Source organism: Strongylocentrotus purpuratus, unplaced genomic scaffold (assembly GCF_000002235.5).
Source record: "Strongylocentrotus purpuratus isolate Spur 01 unplaced genomic scaffold, Spur_5.0 spur5_scaffold_17, whole genome shotgun sequence".
Taxonomy (NCBI): Eukaryota; Metazoa; Echinodermata; class Echinoidea; order Camarodonta; family Strongylocentrotidae; genus Strongylocentrotus; species Strongylocentrotus purpuratus.
The window spans coordinates 14,684,395-14,711,471 of record NW_022145602.1 but is presented as its reverse complement, the minus strand read 5'-3'; the positions used below and the strand labels follow the sequence as shown (position 1 = coordinate 14,711,471).

General features: G+C 38.2%; 3 protein-coding genes across 3 annotated transcripts; all 3 read right to left on the bottom strand.

Annotated features, from left to right (window-relative positions):
- Positions 1 to 643: 643 nt before the first annotated feature.
- On the bottom strand, positions 644 to 2,827 carry LOC115925083 (monocarboxylate transporter 12-like). Its single transcript, XM_030988244.1, has 3 exons — positions 2,668 to 2,827; positions 1,171 to 2,076; positions 644 to 777 (listed from the first exon to the last, which is right to left on the bottom strand). Exons 1-3 carry the CDS (start codon positions 2,696 to 2,698, stop codon positions 644 to 646), a joined length of 1,071 nt encoding a protein of 356 aa, XP_030844104.1. The 5' UTR covers positions 2,699 to 2,827.
- Positions 2,828 to 7,048: 4,221 nt separating this feature from the next.
- Positions 7,049 to 7,465, bottom strand: LOC115925082. Its single transcript, XM_030988243.1, has one exon. The coding sequence runs from the start codon at positions 7,463 to 7,465 to the stop codon at positions 7,049 to 7,051; it is 417 nt and encodes a 138-aa protein (XP_030844103.1).
- Positions 7,466 to 21,774: 14,309 nt separating this feature from the next.
- LOC105438700 (monocarboxylate transporter 12-like) lies at positions 21,775 to 25,790 on the bottom strand. The gene is made up of 4 exons (XM_011666849.2): positions 25,331 to 25,790; positions 24,754 to 24,894; positions 23,002 to 23,907; positions 21,775 to 22,118 (listed from the first exon to the last, which is right to left on the bottom strand). Exons 1-4 carry the CDS (start codon positions 25,533 to 25,535, stop codon positions 21,985 to 21,987), a joined length of 1,386 nt encoding a protein of 461 aa, XP_011665151.1. The 5' UTR covers positions 25,536 to 25,790; the 3' UTR covers positions 21,775 to 21,984.
- Positions 25,791 to 27,077: the final 1,287 nt, after the last annotated feature.

The window sequence follows — 27,077 nt, the reverse complement described above, 5'->3', positions numbered from 1 at the left end:
TAAAATGATTCTTGCATTTCCATAATTTGATTTAAAAACTTCGTTTTCACTGGCGTGAAATATGCATCATATGAGTTGCATCAAATGAAAGAGGATCTAAGCTTTATAAATATGTGTTATTTATTAATTATAATTGTGATTAAGTTATGATAAAACATCGATAATTCTCGGTTTCGTTTTTTCTGGGACGCACTGTTTATATGTATATATATATATCTGAATTTGAAAGGGAAAATAACATTTCTAGAAATTTCATTCCTGCCTTTTCATATGACACCTCAATTAGGACAAATGAGCCATATTTTCAAAATGTTTAAGATCTCGTAGAAAATAACGAAATAATAGAATAATGTCTTGCATTTTACGAGTACATATCAAATATTTTGCAAAAATAATAACTGCATTGACAAAATAGAAATGATTTGCAATGAGAGTGCCTAAACAAATTTTTTCATCTGTGAAGAAATATTACGCATATTTGTTTCCCTTTAATCGTAAAAATAAATAATTCCATGAAAAACATTGTTATCTCTTTTTGCTATTTTTGTCCCTCCGTTTTCCTCCTATTCGGTGAGGGTTAACAGGACCCGTAACTGTGCCAATGATGATAACCGGCCAAAGAAATTGTACCTTCTGCCCTTCATTAACGGGTGGTAACCTTGGCGACAATCCAGTCCATGATGATGGGGAAAATGATGATACAGGACTCCAATATATTAGCTGCTCCAAGAACACAGAACAAGATATCAAAAGACTTGGTGTAATCGTACAGAAGACCTGTTTAGAGAAAAGATTTAAATATTAAAAAAAAAAATCTCGTGATATTAGCCTCTTAATTTTGTATAATGACGTGCTTGTTAGATCAACGATAAGTAACAATTTATATCTTTACTGTGTTTTAGATATAGAAAGAAAATTTGTCTCACGTTTGGATAATTTGGTACATTCCAAAATTCAAAATGTATAAAGGGGAAAACCGATTGCATCACCTGTCAGCAAAAGGGGAAAAAGGGCGTCCTTATACTCTATTATTCAGTACTCTGTTAGTTACTGGACCCCATGACGAATTTATTCCCCAAAATAGACAACAAAAAATACAAAGAAACAAACAAATCAACACGAAAAGGTATAAAACAGACACTTTGCATCCGTTTATAATTATGTACGTACCAATGAAGAATGCCCCAAGTGCCTCCCCTATACCAAAGGCGAGTGATATGAAAGACAGCGCAGCTGGGTACCTTTCGTCCGAGACACTGTCCTTACACAGAAGGTTGCTACTCAAGACTTTCCCACCCAATGCGAAGCCATTCATGGCTGCTAAACAGCTAAGAATCGAATATCTCTTAGTGAAAAAATTACAGAAGAACGCCCCTGCTGTTGCGATGCAGATGAAACAGTAGGTGACCTGAGGTTTCAGATTGAGCCTTGCAGCCAGGAAACCTACTGTGAGCCTTCCAAAGATGTTCGCAGCACCGCCAATGGTTGCAAATAGGACGGCTTTGTCGGGACTGATACCCTTGGCTTCGGCATTGGGAATCAAGAAGACGATCCATCCGTAGTAGGAGACGGCGGAAGTAAAGAAAGTCATGCAGATTGTGATAAAGCGGGGGCACTCACGGAATACTTTGACATCGAAAATATCCAGGAATATCTTTTTGGAAGCTCTGACGATTTTGGCGCTGGAGCGAAAGACTCCATCGTCATTGCGATCATCATCTATGTTATGTAGGTCGACAGTCGTCTGCTCGTTTATCAGGGACACAGTTTCTTCATGGTCTTCCCCGATCTGAGCTCTGCCAGCTAAAAATGTAGGTTCTCCTAATATACGCCTTTGTTGACTACTTGACGTCATTAGTAACCCCGTCGCACACGAATGAAAGTTCAAGGCCCCTAGAATAAGGATCGCCCCTCTCCAGGAGTAAGCCATGACGAGCTGTTCTGTAAGCAATGGGAGCGTCATCATACCTACACCGCTGCCCAGGAGGACAATGGTTGTAGCGATCTCGAAGTGATCTGGAAAGTAGTCAACGACGCTGGCTTCAGAAGGCAAAATGACTAAGCTATAACCAAACCCTGGTGAAAAAGGGAAAGTAACATTTAAAAACATGAATTTTGATAACGTTAGAAACGTTTTTTTTTTCCCGCACCCACTCAACGCAATTTACTTTAGACACCCGGATCGTTTTAATCAGTTTGATATGATTAATACCATATCGATAACCACATGAGCCTCAGAAAAAAGTGAACTTCAACAGGCACTGTGGATAATTTTGTACAAAACTCCTTCATTATCATGTTTAAAGCATCTGATACTCAAATAAAACAGCCCGCTTAGAGTGTAGAGTACGCTTGGCAAATTGTCTAATTCCACAGAGGCATGAAAGATGGTGATTGTAAAATATCGATGGTCTAAATCTGAATGGCCTCCAAGCACATTACGCGGTGGAACAATGGCAAGTATATATTCCGTTGACTCTCGTTTAATCACTTTGTTCTAATTTCAAAGACATCAATAATAATAAATTACATCAAATTTGTTAACGAGATTATGTAACCAAGAACTCCGTGATTAATTAATTTGCTCTGATGGTAGCACCTCAGGGGTATACTTTGGGTCTATTATTGTTTTGTATCTATGCAATAAGAGATTCGTAGAAACCCTACCTGTTACAAGCATTAGTAGTAGAAAGTGCATTCCAGATGTTGCAAAATATATGAGGCTGAGTCCTGTAGCGGCAATGCTACTGCCTGCAAGGACGAGTTTTCCTGCTGAAAACCGCTTTAATAGAGGTACATTTATAACCGCTGTGAAATTAAAAAATTAGAGGTAAATGTCAATTAGAATATTGTTTTTCAATCATAGTAAATATATTATTTAAAAAAAAAGATAATCTCAAATTTTGTTACTTTATCCTTTTTAGGGTTTAGAATATAAATAGCGTGCACGTGACTGATTCATTGATGCAAGATTTATTAATTGGAATGCTTTACAGTGACAAATTACTAATACATGATATGATTTAATCCAATGCTATAGCACATAGAGCGTCACGCGCCCTCATTTTCTTTAAATACATGTACTTAGAAACCACTACTTTAGGGGATAGTGAAACATTAACACTGGTAATGATTGAATGGTTATCGTAACAAGAAGCATCTCACCAAAGCATTGTGCTACACCGTGACATAGTCCAATGGCTACTCCTATCACAGCGAGAGACGTTTGCAAGTCTTCTGTCATTTCCTCAAGGAACACGCCCATCGATTTTAACGTTCCTATGTCAAAATATCCGACGGCAAAGAGTCCCACTAGAATCAGCCATCGTTTTGTTGGTCGTGGTCTGCTCTGCGTGTCCATTATTTTCATTCGAATTTAACCTGTGTTTAAGGTCATGGAAGCACTTATTACCTTGGTGTAACAATGAGGTAGATTTTTTAATAGATTGGTCTCTGTTTGAGAATGTTGAGAATGTTCTTGGAACTTGGCCTCGAACAAAACACCTTTGGCTAAGTATTGGTCGAATGAGTCAACACTGCTGAATAAAAATAGTACTAATAGTAATGGCAAATTTTTTTTTTTGGAGTACAAAAAAAAATCGCAACGACTCAGCCAGCCGAAAAGTCGCTCAGGAGTAAGCGGACATTTTTTTTTTTTTGGTCTCGAAATTTCAAAATTGTAAGGCCACCTTTTTAGGTTAGCCGTGGGCATTTTTTTTTTTTTAATAATTAAAAAAAAAAAAAAAAAAAAAATCCAAAAGGGGGGGGGGAGGGGGTTTAGTTTTTTTTAGGAGGGTTTACACACACAAAAATACCAAAAGGGGGGGGGGGGGGGGGGGGGGTAAGGGTCTCGAAATTTCAAAAGGGGGGGGGGGGGTTAGGTTAGCCGTGGGTTTTTTTTTAATAAAAAAAAAAAATCCGGGGGGGGGAGGGGGTTTAGTTTTTTTAGGAGGGTTTACACACACAAAAATACCAAAGGGGGGGGGGGTTGAACCCCCGACCCCCCCCCCCCCCTGCGTACGCCCCTTGTTTGAATTCATTTGATGGATGAAAAATTGAATTCTACGCCGTTTTGTGCGTCATTGCAGCGCTGAATTTCGTGTGTTTGTCGCTAATTTCTGACAAATTTAGATAGCTTTCCTGATAGTATTTCATGCAAAACTTCTGTTATATTGATAAGCACCGATTCTTGTCCTTACCTTTGACCTGTTTCTTGTCTGTTTTAGTCATTAAATAGATGAATTACTTGAATTCTGAGCACATTTCAGTAACACAAAAAATCCAACCCGTTCATAGTCCAACACACGAATTTGTATGTACCTTGTGCCTTACACTACTTAGTCAGTTAGTCTGCTGTCTCGATAGCGTAAACAAACTTGATTATCATGATTGGTAAGTCGCACATGTATTCTATTACCCTTTTCAGTATATAAAAGTATTAATGACTGCTTTAATTTTCGAGACATAGTTGTTTTTATATACGCTCTCGGGAAGGTTACAATCGAGCTATTTCCCTCGGAAAGCCTCGGGCAATAGCTCGATTTTAACCTTCCCTCGAGCGTATAAAAACAACTTTATGTCTCTCAAAGCAGTCATTAATACTTTACTAACTAACTAAATCAATAGACCTAGGCATTTTACATCCATTTATCTACTTTGTCTGTTTGATATATTATTTTTGTTTCATGATTTAATAATAGGAAAGCAAAATCATTAGTTGCATGAAATATCATCTGTTTTTTACAGATGACGTAATATAGTCATACTCGGAACTTTTATCAACATTTTAATGATTTTTTAATACATACCTTTCCAACGATAGACGCTGATAACGAACCAATAGCTTGCCAGGGTTTGTCCTATATAGCAACAAATATTAGCCACTTTCATTGATGACCTACAGTAACCTGCACTAGGAAACGTGTTTATAACTGCAACTGTACCGTTGGCTTGTTAAAAAAGAACTATGCATCGGTGCAAAACACACAGTTATGATCAGGCGTTATGCTTTATGCACCTATCAAAAGGCATATTTCAAAATAGAGGTCATTATTATCAACGGTATACGTGGTCTATTCAGACACTAACGATATGGCTGTTTATGGAAATGGCACTTTTGTGTTCAGTGTGCGTGAATCATCAAGCGATTGTGGTGCTTTTATATCAAAACCTGACCGTTGTATTGTCATCAGGGTCCAGTGCAGTTCTATGTTGATTTGTTGTTATTAATATGTTTGGTCCCTTTTCTCTATTTCTGTCCTTTGAAACAAGTTTTATTATAATTGCGGGAATGCAATAACTAGGTCCATGGACTTTAAATCTGAATACATAATTTATTTTGTTTACATCACAATCACACATGTACATGTATGTGAATATATTATATGTAGAAAAGGGGTATAAGTAAAAGAACAAGAAGACACATAGGAGAAACGATGGCTCAGTGGTAGAGCATAGGATTCGTACCCGTAAGGTCCCAGGTTCAAAACCATGTCAATACGCTAGTGGCATTAATTCACATGTATGAAGTCTCTCGAAAAGTGCTTTTAATCGTAGGTCAAACGGTTGCTTATTGTTCCTACGAATGCCGGGACATTTTTTTTAAGCATTACGGGCGCCGTGGTGCAGATTTGGCTGCTCCCAATTTTTCCGACGTTTTAATCTGACCGTTAGGCCGTAGAGAGCCCGGAAAGGGCGCGTGGGGCACCTTACAAGTCCCGTGCGGGTTCCGGACGGTGCCCGGACGATTTTTTTCTGTAAGTTCTCAATGTACAACGCAGCTTTGAATACAGAGGCGCGGATGTCAGAGGACACAAAGTTCAGTACACCGCACGGCGGCCCGTGGATTGGTTTAATATTCCATGATATAGTATTGTAAAACACGAAGTTGTATTCTATTACCCTTTTCAGTATATAAAAGTATTAATGACTGCTTTAATTTTCGAGACATAGTTGTTTTTATATACGCTCTCGGGAAGGTTACAATCGAGCTATTGCCGTCGGAAAGCCTCGGGCAATAGCTCGATTTTAACCTTCCCTCGAGCGTATAAAAACAACTTTATGCCTCTCAAAGCAGTCATTAATACTTTACTAACTAACTAACTAAATCAATAGACCTAGGCATTCTACATCCATTTATCTACTTTGTCTGTTTGATATATTATTTTCGTTTCATGATTTAATAATAGGAAAGCAAAATCATTAGTTGCATGAAATATCATCTGTTTTTTATAGATGACGTAATATAGTCAAAGTCGGAACTTTTATCAACATTTTAATGAATTTTTTAATACAAACCTCTCCAACGATAGACGCTGATAACGAACCGACAGCTTGCCAGGGTTTGTCCTATATAGCAACAAATATTAGCCACTTTCATTGGTGACATACAGTAACCTGCACTAGGTAACGTGTATTTAACTGCAACTGTGCCGTTGGCTTTCATGAAAGAACCATGCATCGGTGCAAAACACGCATTAATGATCAGGCGTTATACCTCATGCACCTATCAAAGGCATATTCCACAGTATACAGTGTGAGTCAAAAAAAACTTTACACCTAGGAAATTACTAATAATTTAAAAAATAATTTATGAACAGTGAAGTATTATACATCATATGAAAGAGTGTTTTATCCTGAATCATTTGGTACCATTTTTGGGTGGTATGTGTTCTCGCTTGGATGAACAGGAGGTATTGTTTGCGAGAGTGCAAAAATCGAATTGCGCCAAAGTATTAAAGTGAGAGAATGAATTGAATGTATGAAATGAGATGCATTGCAGATGCTTTTTTCAGTAGCAAAGTCACACACACACACACACACGCACACGCACATATGAAACACACACACTAGAACACACCCACCAACACACACGCGCACACACACAAACATATGATAGGTGTTCATTTGGAGTAAAATACTTTATTTTTTACTTGATCTTCAAATTGTTAACGATCATCATAATTATGATGATAATGTTAATTCAAATGCTTATCATCATGGATCCTTTGAAGCTTCATTTGTGACCAGCAAGTAACTGTCCGTTCATCTACTCCTCGACATGACCTCCGTCCCTTTCGATGCACTTTCTAGCGCGATGGAGCATCTCCTGAAACACTCGACGAAGCATGCGCCTGTCTCTCCCAAGTGCTTCGCTCTCAATCCTGATCCTCTCTCGTAGGTCGTTGAGGTTCGCAGGTGGGCTCTGGTACACCCGAGACTTGAGGTAACCCCAGACGAAAAAATCAAGCGGTGTTAGGTCCGGGGATCGACGTGGCCACTCCACAGGTTCGTTCAGAGCGATGATCCTGTTCCGGAAGAGTTCTCTCAACCTGGTCATCACAATCCTTGTCCTGTGAGCAGGGGCACCATCTTGTGCCCACCAAAGGTGCCTGAAAGGACCGTTTCTCTGACGCCTAAATCGTGCCATCTGATCCAGAGCCGGGACAACCTGATCATCTATCATTCTTAGATAGCGCTCCCCATTCACTGTCTGTTCAAAGAAGAAGGGTCCAAGAAGACTTCCAAGAAGATTTCCAAGAAGGCCGATCCAAACTGTCACATCTAAATTTGCTATGCGAGTGTGTGTGTGTGTGTGTGTATGTACGAGTGTGTGCGTGTGTTTGTGTGACTTATTGAGTGTGACTCTGTGTGTGTTTTGATATGTGTGACATGATTAATTTTGGTAGGGATGTTATTTGGATCTGCAAAGACCGAATTAATACCGAAATCCCAATTGTTTTATTCAAACATCACATAAGCATTATTTGGCGCAAGTCGATTTTTGCACTCTCGCAAACAATGCCTCCTATTTATCCAAGCGTGAACACATACCACCCAAAATGGTACCAAACGATTTGGGATGAAACACTCTTTCATATGGTGTATAATAATTTACTTTTCATAAATTATTCTTAAAATTATTAGCATTTTTCTAGGTGTAAAGTTTTTTTTGACTCACACTGTAGTGTATTATTATAAATTGTATAGGCTATCTATTTGGTTAATGACAATATGGCTCTTTATGGAATTTGCACTTTTGTGTTCAGTGTGTTTGAAGCATCAAGCGATCGCAGTCCTTCCATGTCAAAAGCTGAATGTTGTTTCAAGGTCCAGTGCATTTCTCTGTTGACTTGTTGTAGAATAGCTTGTAGCTAAAGCAGGGGCGGCCCTCGGGGGGGGGGGGGGCAGGGGAAGGGGCACAGTGCCCCCACTTTTTCAAGCACCCGAAAGTGCCCCTTTTAGCATAGGAAAAGTGCCCCTTTAAGTTTGTAAGAAGTGCCCCTTTTTACATAGGAATAGTGCCCCTTTTACATTGACAAATGCCCCTATTAATTTGTAAAAGTGCCTCTTCCCCTTTTCAACGCTAATAAATGCCCCTTTTATTCGGACACCTGCCCCTTTTCCTTCGACAAGTTCCTTTTTCCTTTGCAATAAGTGTCCATTTTCCATTCTCATAAATGCCCTTTTAATCTCTAGTAAGTGCCCCTTTTCAGGTACGAGAAGCGCTCTTTTCACTTTTGATTAGTGCCCCCTTCACCTCTGATAATTGCCCTATTCAAATCTGAAAGGTGTCTCTTTTAATTTGACAAGAGCCCTTTTCCTTTGTTATAAGTGCCCCTCCCCTTTTGATAACTACCCCCATTTTAACTCAGATAAGTGCCCCTTTAACCTCCGATAAATGCAGCTTTAAAATCTGATCGGTGCCCATTTTCTGTCAACTAATGCTTTTTTCCCTTTCAAATAAGTGCCCCTTCTCTGGTAAATGACCCGTTTTAGGTACGAGAAGTAACTCATTGTCACTTCAGATAAGTGCCCCTTTAACCTCTGATAAATGCAGCTTTAATATCTGATCGGTGCCCATTTTCATACAACTAATGCACATTAGACATTGGAAAAGATTGACAAAAAACGACTGCGATTCTTTGGCCACATTAACAGGATGAGACCATCACGATACCCAAAGATACTCCTAACTTCTAATATCCATGGTGATAGACTCCGGGGCAGACCAGCCAAGAAATGGTTAGATTGTGTAAAGGTCGATTGTGTTAGTAGATGTCCGGGATCCCTCACAGAAGCAACCAGAACGTCACAAGATAGAAAGGTCTGGCTTGAGACCATGAAGCAGAAGCCATCACACATCCCCCAGATGGTATGGAAGGCTTAGGTCAAGGTAGGACAAGGTCAATGCACATTTTCCTTTATTATGAATGCCCTTTTTTCATTCACATACATTGTAAGTGCCTCTTTTCACGTCTGATAATTTCCCTTTTAACAATGATACGTGCCCCTTTTCCTCTCTAATAAGGGAACTATCCCCTTTTCTCAAATGCCCCTTTTCACCTCCTATAAATGCCCCTATCAAAATCTGATGGGGCCCCTTTTCCGTCGACAAATGCCCATTTACTATTTTCATGACTGACTTGTTTTCATACCTGGTGAGTGCCTCTTTTTGAGGGTGTAAGAAGCTACGCTCACATGCATCTATAGATGATATACTTATGTTACCTATCAAAGGTCTTTTCAGTCTTCCGTTATGAAAATGTGCTTATAACCAAATCAATTTTTTTTCCCTCTTTATAAGATGCAATTTTTCGCACTGCGATCTCACAAATATATATTTTTTCTTTGCTCGCTTCGCTCGCTCGCAAATAATTTGTTTAGACCATCACACCCAACTGCAAAGCATGATGCTTAAGCAATATCTTGTATGGTGTATAAAGTGAAACAAATATTGAAATCATCCCTGATAATGTAATCACAATGTAGGGGTATATACCAATGTCTAAAAGATTGTATATTTTCGCTAAGTTGAGATTTCACTTTGTTGGTGCCCTTTTTTTCTCCAGAAAGTGCCCCTTTTCTTGGTGCCCCCCACTTTGCAAGTCGCTTAGCCGCCCCTGAGCTTAAGTATGCATTCAATAGTTATTCATATTTATTCATTACATTCTCATTCATTGCTGTAATACTATGGTATGTTAGTGGTACCAGACACGATTGACATTAAATGCTATTTTCTGGTCCCATTTATCCTTTCAAGGTTAACCATTTACATTTTATTGTTATATTGATGTACTTTTGTTTAGATAATAAACTTCAAACTCAAACTCAAACTCAACACATTAATTTGTTTTATTCTCTTTTATCTATGTCTGTCCTTTGAACCAAGTTTTATTATAATTGCGGGAATGCAATAACTAGGTTCATGGACTATAAATCCGAATACAAAATTTATTTTGATTACATCACAAACACGTATGTACACGTGTATGAAATATATTACATGTAGAAAAAGGGTAGGGAAAATAACAAAAAGACACATAGGAGAAACGGTGGTAGAGCATAGGACTTGCACCGGAAAGTTCCAGGTTCGAAACCATGTCAATGCGCAAGTGACATTAATTATTAAAGCGACTTGCAAGTTGCAACATGTAAATTCGATGAAATCAGCGATACTGATGATTCGGATTAGTAGAACATTATTATTCCGTGTCACTATACATCAATTTTTGTACATTTTTAGATCATTTGATGTGGCCGTGATGACTTTCGATATATTTATTTTCTTTCTGTAGAGATTTCATTTTTATAAATTTTAATTTATCGGATTTGCACTCATTGTTGAAATTCTTAGACGTTCTTCAATTGAAGTTCGGGGCTATAAACCCTACAATTTTTTATGGAAACTCAAAAAATTCGATTGATGAAACATGTCCATGTATCTCTCTTGGTATGACATAATTATCAATATACACGTAGTACATGTATCATCAGAAAGTGTGGTTATTTATCTTTAAAATGATACACCATTTGTGCATTCATCACAATTAAAGATAAACTTGAGTTCTGGTAATGCGATTGCATTGTGAAAGAAAAGGTGTGAAATGGATCAGATGCAAGGTTCTGGAGTCATCAAAATCATCATAAATTTGGCAGAGTCTTGGTAAAGTAACAATCACTTACACAGAAAGATGTATATGGGACAACACACATGGTGTCGGGGCTAGTACTACCCTGATTTCCTTATCTGTCTATGCTCATTAATCAGCCAGTATACATTTTCTTCCAAAATTGTTTGGCACATGACATTTATTTGTAATCTTGAACATTCAGTGTAAGTTAATAGATTCTGTGAGAATTCATTTTCTTTTTTTTTACCAGAACTCAAGTTTATCTTTAAGGGGCAAGGTAAAAAGTAAAAAGTTACAAACTACACTGCTCTTGTTTGGCTGTGCATTCTTGTTTCTTTTAATAGTTAAAGACTATAGGGCTGCTTTTTGTACTACACTGCATAACAATACGAGTGCTTACCAGTGCAATTTCACTTTTGACTACGCCCCTTTTTTTGACGTAGTGCTCATTTCATTGCTAGAAAATTAGAAGAAAACAAAATGTTTTCAAATTTGAAGAGGAATAAACATGTACTTTGTAATGATACTAAAAAAGGCGATAGTTATCCTAATGGAACTTAACCGTTTCATTATTATGTTACATGCGTATCTATCATACTTAAGAGAGTCTTGCAGCGATTGATGGAAATGTTCAGCAGGAAAGCAACAATTAATGAAATCAGCTGTGAGAAAGAGATGATAAGCGAATTTCGGCTTCAAGTCTGTGCCAAGTAAAGACAAATGAAATAACGAAAATAAAACAAGCCCCACGAATAACTGAGTAAAAGATATATATTACGTACATATATATATCGGCACATATATCTGCACATATATATCACATTATTGTGAGAGATATTTTGAGCGAAATGAGACACCCCCCCCCATAATATTACTGGATACGCCACTGTAATCTCTCCTAAATTGCCTTTGTTCGCAATATATCCATCAGACCTCATACGATCGTGACACGCTCAATAACTGACTAAATTAATTGTATCTCGTCTGTTTTTGGTTTGTTCAGCAAAGGTCAAAAACTGATTCCATCTCTCTTTTCTCCCGCTCTCTCTCTCTCTCTTTCTCCCTCTCTCTCTCTCTCTCTCTCTCTCTCTATATATATATCTCTTTCTCTTTAAAACTGTCTTTCTCACTGATTCTTTCACTCGTTCTGTCTCTCTCTCTCTCTCTATCACTGTCTCTTTCTTCCTCTCTCTCTCCCCCCCCTCTCTCTCTCTCTCTCTCTCTCTCTAACATTGTCTTTTCATTGTCTCTTTTACTGGCTCTTGTTCTCTCTTTGTTATCACCATCATCGATCAAATATCAAGTATCAAAAACTGCCACCAATTCTGAATCAAAATTTATATTTCAGAAATATGAAAGAGACTGGCCCATTTGCAGCCAACAGCAAATGTTGAAGAAGTTTGCAGGAATCATGAATATGTCACGTACGTCCTATCTGTGGAATTTACACGTTAGCAGCGTCCTATTATTCAAATTATGCAAGGGAACCCGTTTAATACTTTCTAAACTTCACAGTCAGGCACTATTGAGTGAGCGACTGACTCCTTCTTGTTTTCTTTGATAATAACATATAAATTCAATGTGCTGTAAAGGTACATGAGCAATTATTGGCTACATCAATAACCCACTTCTTGCAATGGCTGAAATTAAACTGATTGAATCTTTGCGCTGCACAAAACGTACGACCATTCGGTACAAGGGTCTAAAAATCAGACTTTACTAAAGGGATTGCAATCACTAAAGTCGGTTCAACAGAAAATGGAACTTAACCTTTTCATTAGTATGGCCTGCAAATTTGTTTTTAACCCTTTGCACAAGACAGAACTTTATATAATAATTGCCATTAGCATATTTCGAATATATAGGCCTATATACCAATCATGCCAATGGAAAGTATGTCTCTTTCTCTTATATATGTATATCTATATTTTTACATTTCTATACATATACACTTCTCCTTTCACTTGAATGTTATAGTTATTTTGATATAATGATATGTTTAATTTTGTTTATGTGAAGGAAATAAATGTTCAAACTTAAATTTGAGGCAATACGCTGTAATGCAACTTTCACTCCGAAATAATGTTTGTCATTCACAGTACGGCAATTTGATTAAAAGTTGTGCTTGATGTAAAATATATTTAGAGAGAGCGCGACCCAACACACATAAACACCTACACAAAAACATCCACACACACACACACACACACACACACAACCGTACACAATTTTGTAAAAATAATTTTGTTTTATTCCTCCAAATGTGTAATACAAACATACAATTGAATAAAATGAGGTAAAATTGTAAATACACTTTTGGTCATAATGGTGGAATAATTATTTTTACCCCAGTTTATGGACTGATTTTGACAATGATTTATTTCTAATAGATCTAAATAATAGTATACATTTTCAAATGTTAGTTAATTATAATTTACGAGTGTTTGTTTTGCGTGACTGCTAAAGCATGTGTGTGCTAATATGTTAATCAACAAGGGGCCCTACGTCCTTAAGTCATAACAGACAGTAATGAGGATTAATGCCTCACAAAATGGCACTTATATAGCTGATCGACACGGTTTTTGTTATGGGGCCTCACAGTAACGTTGCCATTGCTTAGCCACTGAATCATGACTGTATGTAGCGGGGGCTAGGGTACGTCACCGCCCCTACAATTACAAAATACAAAGAAAATGCAATAAACTATCAATAATTCATTGCATTTTCCCCCGGTCTCCAACAGGTAAAAATCCTCTGTAGGGCCCTGCATTATGGTTATCTTAGGGGTTGGGGCCAAATGCAATGAATTATTGACATTTATTGCATTTTATTTTATTTTTGTGTGGTGTATTTGTGGGGGCGCGCGACGTACCGTAGCCCCCGTGCGTATAGTCATGATTCAGTGGCTAAGCAATGGCCCCGTTACTCTGAGCCCCAAGGATCAAAAACGTGTCGATGTGCTATATTCGTGCCCTTTTAAGAGGCATTAATCCTCATTAATGTCAGTTATGACTTAATGACGTAGGTCCCCTAGTTGATTAGCATAGCAGCATAAACAAGATTTAGTAGTACGCGAAACAAACACTCACAAATTAATATTTAAAAGAATCTAAGAATGTATACTATTATTCTAGATCTATTAGGAATAAATCATTGTCAAAATCATTCCATAAATTGGTAAAAAAAGTAATAATTCCACCATTATGACCAACAGTATATAAATGTATATAGCACAATGGTTTAATGTATATATATATATATATATATATATGTAATAACTGGTCAGCTATATGATCTGAGCAACATACTGGGTTGTTTGATGAATGCTTCTGCATCAATTGCTCTGCAATTTGTATTCTCCACTCTCTGAAATTCTACAATTACCCTGGACCAAATTCTATACCTAACCCTCATCCGTACCTTAAATTTTACCTAAAATCTGATTACAATCCTAACCCTAATCCTGTTCCTAAAGCGTTTCTTATTGTTTAAGGAAGATAGCCCATAGCGACATAGCAACAAATTTCAGAGCACAGTAATACTCTGATACATTTAAATTGTGTGTGTGCGTGTGTGTGCGTGTGTGTGTGTGCGTGTGTGTGTGCGTGTGTGTGTGTGTGCTTGTGTATGCGTGTGTGTGTGTGTGTGTGTGCGTGTGTGCGTGTGCGCGTGTGTGCGTGTCTGACTGTCTTTGTTCAATGCACTGTTTTATTCCTCACCCAGTAACTAGGCGCAAGTGAGATCTGGCAGTAAAAGATTGTCTGATATTCAGTGATGCATGCAGAGATTCAAATGAAAATGGTACCTTAATGTACTGGGAGGATAACTCTATCAAGATATATCATAAAACCCCTGATTAAATATTCATACTTAAAACACTACAACTTTTAAAAAGTGGGATATTTTTTCTGACTCACTCTGTAGTTCAGTGCACCGCACGGCACCCTGCCGGCACCCTTACGGGCGCCTTGCATTTCAATCGACCAATTTTCTCCGGGCACCTCCCGGGCGCCGCAGAATATGTGACCACACATGCCGTAGAAATGAAAATCGGACGGTTCCCGTACAGTCTCTAAATCCACGGCAAGCCGCCGGGTAGGGAAAATCGTACGGGGCCCGGTTTATATGTGACCTAGGCACTAGCAGGTGGTTTTTATGTACAGGTTCCTTTAGTACATGTTTCAATGAGAAACCATTTTGAAGGAAAACCAAAAAAATGTGGCCTTTGTTGACAGGTGGTCTTTCTATAGAGGTGGTCGCTAAAGCAGGTTTGACTGTACTGCAAATAAGATACCAGCAGAAGTACATTTTCCTGTTACGATAGTACTTAATCTTACTAGTCATTTTATTACCATGAATCCTAGAAGAAGCTTGTATATCGACATAATACGAAAGTAGATTTGGAGTTGGAAGTAATACCACTAGTTAAGTCAGGGTCAGAGTTGCATAATGAATACATTTATAAAATGATCACAAAAATGTCAATATTGATAAGAATGAGTAAAGTCAGAGTTTAGGGAAACAATTGAGTTGTAAATTTACGTTACTGGCAAAATACATGTACATGATTACAGTACCGAAAACATAAAGTCTACAACTAAATACGATTCCACTTTTGATTACTTAATTTGTATGCGGCTTTTACAGTTCATATGTATCAGAGTATAACAGTACTCTGAAATGTTGATGTCTTTTTTTTGGTTGTAATTTAAGTATGGACGAATTAGGGCCTTTGTTGAACACTTTTAGATGTAAGCTTGAATAAGTCATATTATCAAAACACGTAAATGCGAACAAATACATTTTTCACATACTTAAATGACAAGTCCAATCGAAAAAAAGTTACTTTTAATAAAAGCAGAAAATCAGGCAAACCAATCAAAAAAAGTTTGAGCAAAATCGGGTAACTAATGAGAAAGTTATGAATTTTTGAAAAAGTATGTAAAACTATAGAACAATGAGAATCACCGTAACACAAATTGCCAAGATGGTTATCAGTTTGTGACGTCATGTCCTCACCATTTATAAATTGCTCTATATGGTTTAATCCCATTAATTTCCCTTTTTATTCCACAAATCTTGATTTCCCCATGCCTTTGCCCAGGTTATATGATTTGTATCATATGACATTTCACAACATCAAGTCCAAATTTGTCAAACCTCTGGCAGGACTTGGTGATTCGTGGACTGTACCAGAGGAGTTGCTAATAAACCTGGATTAAATATATATTAAAATCGTAATATGCAGGGGGGGGGGGGTAGTGTGCATACGAATTGACTGATACTGAATTTTCTGCGGGAAACATCAGATAACATATCAATGAAAAATGTAGCATCAATTTAGGGGGCTAGAAAACTTATTTCATGATACTAGCTGACAAAATACAACTTTCAGGTGATTTTGACAGATTTTGAGACAGAAATTTGCATATCAAAATATATGCAAATGTATGACGTCATTAATAAATGAAGACAATAAAATAAATTAAAATACTTTTGTCTACCCTTTTTTCTATGATTTACAAAGATTGTTTATCAATTTGGTAGAGATAAGACCTATATCTGCTGAGAAACAGTGTAAAATGTAAGAACATAATTCACAAACCCTAAGAAAGTGTACAATACACGAAAAACTGATATGTTTACATACAAAATAAGGAGAAAAACAAACAATGTTTACATGAGTTGACTGAATTATTTTTGCGGGAAACATCAGATGATATATCAATAAATAGTTTTACACCAAATTAAAGGGTTATACAACTTATTTAATAGCAGACAAAATACAACTTTCAGGTGATTTTGACAGATTTTGAGACAGAAATTTGCATATCAAAATATATGCAACATTTCTGACGTCATTAGTAATTGAAGACAATAAAATATATAAAGATTATACTTATATTTGCTGAGGAATAAGGTAAAATGTAAGCACACAATTCACGAACCCTAAGAAAGTGTGCAAAATACGAAAAACTGATATTTTTACATATCTTCAAATAAGGGGCAAAAAATGTTTCTTGGGAACATCTTTTTTTCTGATAAAATAGATCCCATTGAACAAAATGACCCCCAAAAAGTAGGATCATAGGTGGGGGGGGGGTATAAATTGGCTGCTGGTGTGAATAAATAAGAATAAGATTCTTAAAGTAGACACACGAAGAATCAAAAGTGTTTTGAATTGATGCAGAACTCATATCATTGCGAAGGGGAAGCCTTACTGATCAAATACAACAACTCTCTTCTTCAAAATATGTTTGGGGCCCGCAGTAATCAATTCTCAAAAATGTTAGTTTCGAGATCCAGATTTTCTGCCTTCAGCGGTCCTTTGTAGAGCGTCAATATTTGTGACGTCACACACGGGACACGGCTCGCTAGCAGCAGACTAATACACGCGCGACTCCGGTAGGCGGCCGGTACTGAGCTGTTTGTCCAGTGTGTGACTTCACTATTCAGAGCTCGCTACGCTCGTGTGTTTGGCTTACGTTCAGGGGCGTTCGGGGGGTCTAAGAAGGGTCTTGAAAAACTGATTTTACGCCTTTCCATGATATCTATATGATTTCTCAGCAAATTATTCGTGTTTTTCAAGAGAAAATCTTTCCGTCCATATGTAATTTGTTCTAATTATCAGTTGTAGTGAATTTTTCTTTGTGTAGCTCCTTTAAGGAGAAAATAGGAAATTTATATCATCAATATAAAGAAAACCGGGGGGGGGGGGTGGACGAATAGTCGCGTGCGACGCGACACGACACTCCCAACGCACCCTTTCGGCCAAACCAGGGGGAGGGGGGTGGACGAATGGTCGCGCTCAAATTAACTTGCCGGGACGCGACGCTACCCACCCCCGTCCCCTCACTCCGAAAACAAAGGAGCCCATGCGTGTTACTAAAATGTCCGGTAAAAGGGTACTTTTCGTGCGACAAAGTCCGGCCCGAGAATTGTAAAAAAAAGGGGTGTATTAACTTTTTACCCGGAGATTTATTTAAAAAGGGGGTCTTTTTTCTCTCATCTCTTTGGACTCCTGAGAAATCATTCCGAATTTAGGGGGGGGGGGGGTACATTGAGCATTTGTCATGATTTAGGGAGGTCTCCAAGGCAGGAAAAGCCTGCGAAAAGCCCGCGAAAGGGGGGTTCGGAAATGTTGGCAGTCCTCAGATAGGGGGTGCTTTCAAAAAGAGGGAACAAGCATATGCGTACCCTAAAACACACTGAGTGGGGGGGGGGGGGCCGGGTACCCACCCTTTCGGCATAATCCACTTTATACATCTCACCGACTTCAAACTCCTGCATTGATATAGTACACGAGGATCGAGCAAGTATACCGACACAGCTGACCCGACACAGCATATATTTCTTTCTTGCTCCTTCGACGAGACGACTCTCTCTTTTACTCCCACTCCTCCTCTCTCAGGCTCTTACCTCCCCCTCTTTCTCCTCTGTTTCACCCCCGTTTCTTTTGTTTCCCTTTTCTCTTTTTTCTTCTATTTTTTCCTTTCTTTCCTCCCTTCCCTCTTTTTATTTTTTCTCTTTCGTTTTTCTCTTTCCCTTTCCCTCTCCCCCTCCCTTTTCTCTTGTTTCCCGACGGCAACGCAATTTTACCGACAATATCATGACAGGTGGGGGGGGGGGGGGAGGGTGTCGCACCCCCACATCCCCCTTTGGAGACGCCCCTGCACACACGCCTTACACCCACACTCGTACGCGCACAACACACAAGAAACAAAAACAGAGGGAGTGAATTGTGGATTAATTCCTCGTGGATTTAATATCATTGAGCGTGCCATGAGGCATGAGGGTATGCAGAACTCTTTACCATCCCTTCCCTTTCTCTCTCAATTCGCATCTATCACGAATGGATGTAGAGAGTTAAGCAGTTGGTTGGTGTCATTCGTCATCGCCTCATGAGGGAGTGGATTTTTTTCCTCAGGAAGTGCAGTGTGGAAGTCTTGACATGAACTTGACAAACAATCAAACATTAAAGGCCTCTTGGATCTTCTGGAAGGGAAACGAAATAGACCAATCACTTATCAGGAGAGGTCGTGCAAGCCACAGCTTCAGCGATAGGAAGCATCCATGCTTATTGTTTTTCGATATGTTGTATAAAAGCTCCTTTAATCTTGAGGGATCTTCCTATTAATATGAGTCGTTTGCTCCTAGTAAACGGTTGTTATGTTGATAATGTCTGAAGTTGCAAAAGAGCGTTTGCGAATGACAATTTTTGTGAAAGGGGGCCCTGGTTCTACATCCCGCAGGTCATAGCTCATAGGTTTGGTCGGTTATCCAGTTGGCCCTGTCTCGCAATGGGACCTAACTCTTAACCTAATTCCTTAGTATTATAATCTTATTAGGATCCTATGTTGAATGTAACGTAATAAGAGTTAAATTTCCATCCTTTTTTCAAAGCTTGTAGCCCGGTGAGTCTTGCTTCCTTTGTTTTAGACCCAAACATTCAACAGCTACTGCCCTTGCAAAACTTGTAAATCAATGGTCGTTGAATATTGATAACAAAGAAATTTTTGGAGTTGCCTTCATTGATCTTCGTAAGGCTTTTGATACTGTTGACCATGAGCTACTTCTACATAAACTAGCTTGTATAGGTTTTAGTAATAGAACTATTCATTGGTTCAAATCATATTTAGGGGATCGACAACAAGTGACCCAATTCAAAGGAGCCAAGTCGCATCCATCAACTATCAAATTAGGAGTGCCACAAGGTTCAATTCTTGGTCCCCTTTTATTTTCAATATATGTTAATAGTCTACCTGAATGTACTCCTGAAGGTATCATAGATATGTATGCTGACGATACGACACTTACCGTCAGTGCAAATGATGCAACTGTTGTGGAAGAATAATTAACTGTTGCGTTAAACAGAGTCATGGCATGGATTAAGGAAAATCGTCTTGTTCTTAACACTGAAAAAACTTGTGTCATGTTAATAGGCTCACCTGCTAATCTCAAGAAAATTGAATCTTTCACCATTTCATTAAACGGCAATTTGATCAAAAGAGTTCAATTCACCAAATGCTTAGGACTTTTGATAGATGAAGAATTGAAATGGTCTAAACAAATCGAAAACGTAAGTAAACTTACCCAGAAAAACATTAGCATGATAAAGAGAGCAAGAGTTTTTTGCCTAAAAAATCCTTAAAGTTACTTTATAACAGTCTAGTGTTGCCACGATTAGATTACTGCTCTGTTGTATGGTCGAACCGATTTCATTCTCATACAACTAAGCTGCAAAAAATTCAAAAGAGCGCCGCAAGAATAATATTGAACAAGACATATGACACACCGTCGGCTGATTTGTTCACAAGTCTTAAATGGATGACACTAGACAAGCGCTTTGAGTTAAGTCGCGTTATGATGATATATAAATGCGTTCATAACTTAGCACCTTCTTACCTTCAGGTAGGCTTAATCAATCCTAATGATGTACATGAGCATCATACAAGGCAAGTAGACAGTGGATGTTTACGTGTGCCTAGATTTCACACTGATTGTTATAAGTGTAGCCCAATTGTTTCTTCCATATTTGAATGGAATAAGCTAGATAATTCATTGAGAACGGCTTCCTCTGTCAATTCATTTAAGAGATTGTTTAAACAAAGTTGTAATTTATGAATGGCTCAGCCGTACATACACTACGTGCATGTTCTGTAATATTTACATGACTTATTCACATAATTGCGACTTAATTGATATTTTCCTATTGACATTACTGTTTACTAGGTTAATGATATATGTTTATTTTGCAAACGAGTATAAATTTTTGTAACTGTTCTGTATAAATGTTATAAACGATGTAAATAAATTATGTTCATTCAGGGCCCCATGGAAGACCACTACTTGTTGGTGAATGGGCTACCCTGTCAAAAGATTAGAATTAAATAAATTAAATAAATAAATAAAATCGGAATAGATGTGCCAGTAGAAAATCTTTTCTCTGTTATTGTCTACGATTTTACTGTTCTGTGCCGGTTTTTGTTATTTTACTATTACTATGTATTATCAATTGTTTGTTTTATTCAAAATCATCTCGAAGCCCGAGGGCTAAATTTTGTGATTTGTTTACAATTTGATAGAAACATTAAAATACAATAATACATATGAAATCAAAGATAACATGAAACAATTGAAAATTCGTTAAAGTTCTTAGTAAAACATAAAGATATAGGCCAATATAATATGTACATGCAATAATATTTCCTTTCAAATATTCTTAGTTTTTTATCGGATCGTGTGTTGAATTGTTTGTAATCAGAGCCGGCTATTAAAATGATTGTAATAGATTGGAACAATTAAAAATTGTGTGATTTTAACAAATAAACCAATCGGTAAATTACAGTAATACAGTAGAATATTGCTTCAAATTCATAGAAAATTAATTACGATTCACAATAGCAAAATACAAACATAATTATATAATATTCATGAATTTTACCCTGTAGCCATCTATAAGTGTTTATGTAAATAGATAAAAAGGGCAGATCTATATTTAAAGGCATCGTTTAACAATGTTAATACTGAGATGAACGGCCCTACGTGTTATCAGTGTCTGTGACATAGTGTGATATCGAAGCCCTAAAATATTGCGCTTCAAAACGATCAAGAAGTGCCTCAAAAAAATAAAAATCTTTGAGTGACCGGTTTTTCCATACTCATTTCCCCCCAATAGACTGTAGTGTTATGAAAACCGTTAGGAAAACGCAACATTTTGTTTCGATTTCCAATCATAAATATCTTGATAATTAGACGGGCGATAGGCATGTAAAAAGTAATTGGGTTTCTGACTGACCTAAAGGTTTATAATTAACATTGCAGCATGAGCTAAATCCAGGATTTAGTTTCAGAATCTGAGACAAAGTTACCGGATCCCTTTAAATATAGACTATATTTTTTCTTCCTGTTAACCGTAAAAATATATCATTCCATGAAGCACATTGACGGTTATTTTCCCATTTGGCTATGTTTGTCCCTCCGTTTTCCTCCCATGCGGTGCGGGTGAATAGGACCCCTAGCTATGCCAATAACGATAACTGGCACCAGAAATTGTACCTCCTGCCCTTCATTAACGGGGGGTAACCATGGCGACCATCCAATCCATGATGATGGGAGAAATGATGATACAGGACTCCAATATATTAGCTGCTCCAAGCACACAGAACATGATATCAAAAGACTTGGTGTAATCGTACAGAAGCCCTGTTTGAGGAGAAAAGATTTATTTTAAATAAAAATGTAATTTCTTGTAAGCGGGACTGCACTACTTGTAGCTACTTGCGCCCTCTATATGGCAAACAATGCCTAATCGGTGTATGTTGGTCCCCCATGATCCTTTTTCTATTATGTTCATTGACAGCTGATTTGATAAGATAACCACCTGTCAGTGACCTTACAGGGAGGTCTAATCCCTTCTGGCCGAACTCGTGCAGATGGGCTTTAAAGACCGTCAGCACTACTGGGCCAGAAGGGATTAGACCACACAGCGAGGTCACTGACAGGTGGCTATCTCATTAACTCAGCTCTCAACTAACATAAGAAAAAGTAGGAAATAAGTTTTCTATATAGAGGGAGCAATATACAAGTAGGACAGTGAGGCTTTTAAACTCATGATATTATGTACATGTATTTTTTTCATTTGCAAAGTTTTTAATGTTAATTGAATTGATGTAATTTTTAATGCAAAATCTGTTTCCTTTACCTACGAATTTGCAATATGCGGTACACAAATATCTTATTATTATTATATTGGCCTATTATTTTGTATAATTACGTGTTTATTAAATCCACGATAACTAATAATGTGTATTTGTATTGTTCTTTTAACTATATCCCACGTGTTGATCAATTGGTACATTGCCTTATTCAAAATTTATAAAGGGAAAAACCGATAGCATCTGCATGTCAGCAAAAGGAAGAAAAATAGAGGGCGTTCCTCATACTCTATTTTTCATTACGCTGCTGTATGTACCGTGACTTCCGAACGAGTTTTTTAAAAGATAACATCTAACAACAAACAAACAAACAAACAAATCAAAATGGTCCGAAACAGACAATTTTTATCCGTTCATAATCATGTACATACCAATGAACAACGCCCCGACTGCCTCCCCTATACCAACGGCGAGTGATGAGAAAGACAATGCAGCTGGGTACCTTTCGTCCGAGACACTGTCCTTACACAGAAGGTTGAAACTCATGACTTTCCCACCTATTGCGAAACCATTTATGGCTGCTAAACAGCTAAGAATCGAAAATCTTTTAGTGAAGAAATTACAGAAGAACGCCCCTGCTGATACGATGGAGATGAAACAGTAGGTGACCTGGGGTTTCAGATTGAGCCTTGCAGCCTGGAAACCTACTGTGAGCCTTCCAAAGATGTTCGCAGCCCCGCCAATGGTTGTGAGTAGGACGGCTCTGCCGGGACTGATACCCTTGGCTTCGGCATTGGGAATCAAGAAGACGATCCACCCGTAGAAGGAGACGGCTAAAATAAAGTGGGTCATGCAGATTGTGATAAAGCGGGGGCAATCACGGAAGACTTTAATATCGAAAATATCCAGGAATATCTTTTTGGCAGCTCTGGCGATTATGGCGATAAAGCAAAAGACCCCATCGTCATTGCGATCATCAGCTATGTAATGTGGGTCAACAGTTGCAGGTTCGTTTATCAGGGACACAAGTTCTTCATGGTCTTCCCCGATCTGAGCTCTGCCGGCTAAAGTTGAAGGTTCTCCTAATACACGCCTTTGTTGACTACTTGACGCCATTAGTAGCCCCGTCACACACGAATGCAAGTTTAAGGCCCCTAGAATAAGGATCGCTCCTCTCCAGGAGTATGCCATGACGAGCTGTTCTGTAAGCAATGGGAGCGTCATCATACCTACACCGCTGCCCAGGAGGACAATGGTTGTAGCGATCTCGAAGTGATCTGGAAAGTAGTCAATGACACATGCGTGAGAAGGCAAAATGACGACGCTAGAACCAAACCCTGGTGAAAAAGGGAAAAAAACATTGTCATGAAATATATAATTTTGATAACGTTAGCTAGGGACGGTTTTTCCGAACAAAATACACTGAAGAAATCGGTCAATTGATCATAAATGACAGTGGCAATGGCAAGTGTATTGTGTATATTCCATAGACTGTCGTCTGTCTGATTCTTTTTTTCAATTTTCAAAGATTACAGCAAATTCAGAAACAAGATTATGTAAGCAAAAACTCCTTGATCAATTAACTTGCTTTGAATGGAGTACCTCAGGGGTATACTTTGGGTCTATTATTGCTTTGTATCTATGGGTGCGTTTATTGGGTCTAATTGCCACTAGATATGTACATATCGTACCCCTATCATACCCCACTATCGAACCCCACTATACGATCGTGATTTGCGGGACGTCGCGTTTATCGTCTCTTCACGATTCACAATAAGGGCCTTGTCTCTGCACAGCTGCTCTGCGCCGTTTGACCCGGGAAGCAGACAGTTTCTCGGAGGTCAACTTCACACACAATTATGCATGCTTGTACAACAACATGACACAACACATGGCGCGCTAGCCTTCGAACCGGAAATTAACCTTGGAGGTCCGATTTGTATGTAGAGTTCAAAACAGCTTTGCGTTTATCATCTCTAAGAAACGTGATTCTTGCTGTATGTCACATTCAAAACACATCTTTTTTCGTCTTTAGATATGCCCATATCTAAAGACCTTTAAAAAAAGGCTTTGCGTTTATCACCTTCGAAATTTGCCTGAAAGACGTTTGAGAAACCTGAATCTAGCCAAAAATTTGGTCAATAAACGCACCCAGAGTAATAAGATATTCGTAGAAGTCCTACCTGTTAAAAGCATTAGCAGTAGAAAGTGTATTCCAGATGTTGCAAAATAAATGAGGCTGAGTCCTGTAGCGGCAATGCTACTGCCTGTAATGATGAGTTTTCCTGCTGAAAACCGCTTTAATAGAGGAACATTTACAACCGCTGTGAAATGAAACATTTAGAGGCAAGAATCGATTAGATTTTTTAAATTTTTTTTAAAATAAATTAATATATTCAAGGAAAATAGTGAACCTATTGCTTTCTGGCAGGATAGATTAGCAAAAATGTCACGGATCGTCTTAGATGTTATTACTATATCATTTTTAGGGATTAGAATATAAATGGCGTGACTGACTTTCAGTGATGCGAGATTTATTAATTGGAATGCTTTACAATGAAAATCACTTATAAATGATATCATTATGTTTAATCTAAATGGATTCGATCCATTGCTATAGCACGCGGAGCGTCGATTACGCGTCCATATCGACTATATGTTCTTAAATACATGTAGTTACAAACCGATGCTTTAGGGCACAATGTAAAATCAATACTGGTTATGATTGATAAATGGCCATCGTAACAAAAAGCATCTCACCAAAGCAATGCGCTATGCCATGACATAGTCCAATGGCTACTCCGACGACAGCGAGAGACGTTTGCAAGTCGTCCGTCATTTCCTCAAGGAACACGCCCAACGATTTTAACGTTCCGATGTCAAAATATCCGACGGCAAAGAGTCCCACAAGAATCAGCCATCGCTTCTTTGGTCGTGGTCTGCTCTGCGAGTCCATTATTTTCATTCGAATTTAAGGTGTGTAAGTTCATGTTAGCTATTAGGGCGATTAAACAACGCCACGGAAGGCAAAGAGGACGGGAGAATTCACTCGACCGAGATCAATAATTTATGCAGTTCGGATTTTGTCTATTGAAATATTATTATTCTTATCAGGTGAATGAAATAATTTGTATTGAGGCACTTCATGCATTACATTTGGTTACTTTACGAAAATGGTCTATTGTACGGCGATACAACTCTTCCGTCGAGTGTAGGGAACGAACGCTATTATGGCTGAAAACTCTCGTGGAAGTCAACAAGACGGACAAAAGGGGGTTTTAGAATATTTAACTCTTATCCTGCCATGAGACTGCTAGCGCGCTATTGTTATAGTGCCGTGAGCATGCGAGCGAGCCACCGCTACGCTGCTTCGTTCACGCTAGCGCGCATATGTAATAACAGTTATTGTTCATGCCCATTGCACCGTGCTGAGTGCTTTTGCAGCGCTATTGAAAGTACCATCGCGTGCATCAGATTATCGGCTTTGGATTACGCGTCTTTGTATACAACAGTCAGATTGGATTTTCTCGAGTAATTCAGCGATTTGTTTTTTGTAAAGATTTAAATCTTCCTGTCTCCTCTCCTCCTTTTGTAAGGCCGGTATCATTTCAAGCTGTGCTTACGATATCGGTCTTCTGCATTCTCCCCCTTTTCCTTCTTTTCAAATACGATTAATTGTACTATTGATTATTTATATTTATTTATTTATATGAATTACTACTTGTATTACTTATCATTATATTGCTAAAATGTATTCATTGTTATTTTTGTTATTGTTTATGGAAAATGCAGAAATAAAAAACTTGAAACTGAAACTGAAAACTGAAACTGAAATAACACGCACTTGAACCAACCTTAAAATTAACTTGGCACAAAGGAGATTAGCACTGCAGCTTAAGAGTTAAATGGGGGTAACTTTTTTCTCTATCTCTCTGGACTCGTAAGACATTTTAAAAGGGGGTTATAAAATATCTTAAATATCATAGATAGGGTCTCCAAGGCAGGAAAATCCCGCGAAAAGATTGCGAAAGGTGGGTTCAGAAATGTTGGCAGTCCTGAGAAATGGGGGTGCTTTCAAAGGAAGGGAAGGAGCATACGCGTATCCTTACGGGAAGGGAAGGGATCTACCTCATTGTTACACCCAACTCTGCCAACATTTCTGAACCCCTCTTTCGCAGTCTTTTCGCAGTCTTTTCGCGGGCTTCTCCTGCCTTATTTTATAACCCCCTTTTAAAATGTCTTACGAGTCCAGAGAGATAGAGAAAAAAGTCACCCATTTAAATATTCTAAAACACCCCTTTTTTAATTTTCAGGAGTCCAAAGAGAGAGAGAGAAAAAAAAACAACCTCTTTTTAAAAGAAATCTCCGGATTAAAAGTCAAATACACCACCTTTTTGTTCCAATTCTCGAGCCGGAGTTTGTGGCGCAAAATCTTCCCCTTAACCGGAGATTTTGGGAACACGAATGCGGTCTCTCCGACCCAGGAGTCGGGGGGGGGGGGAGATTT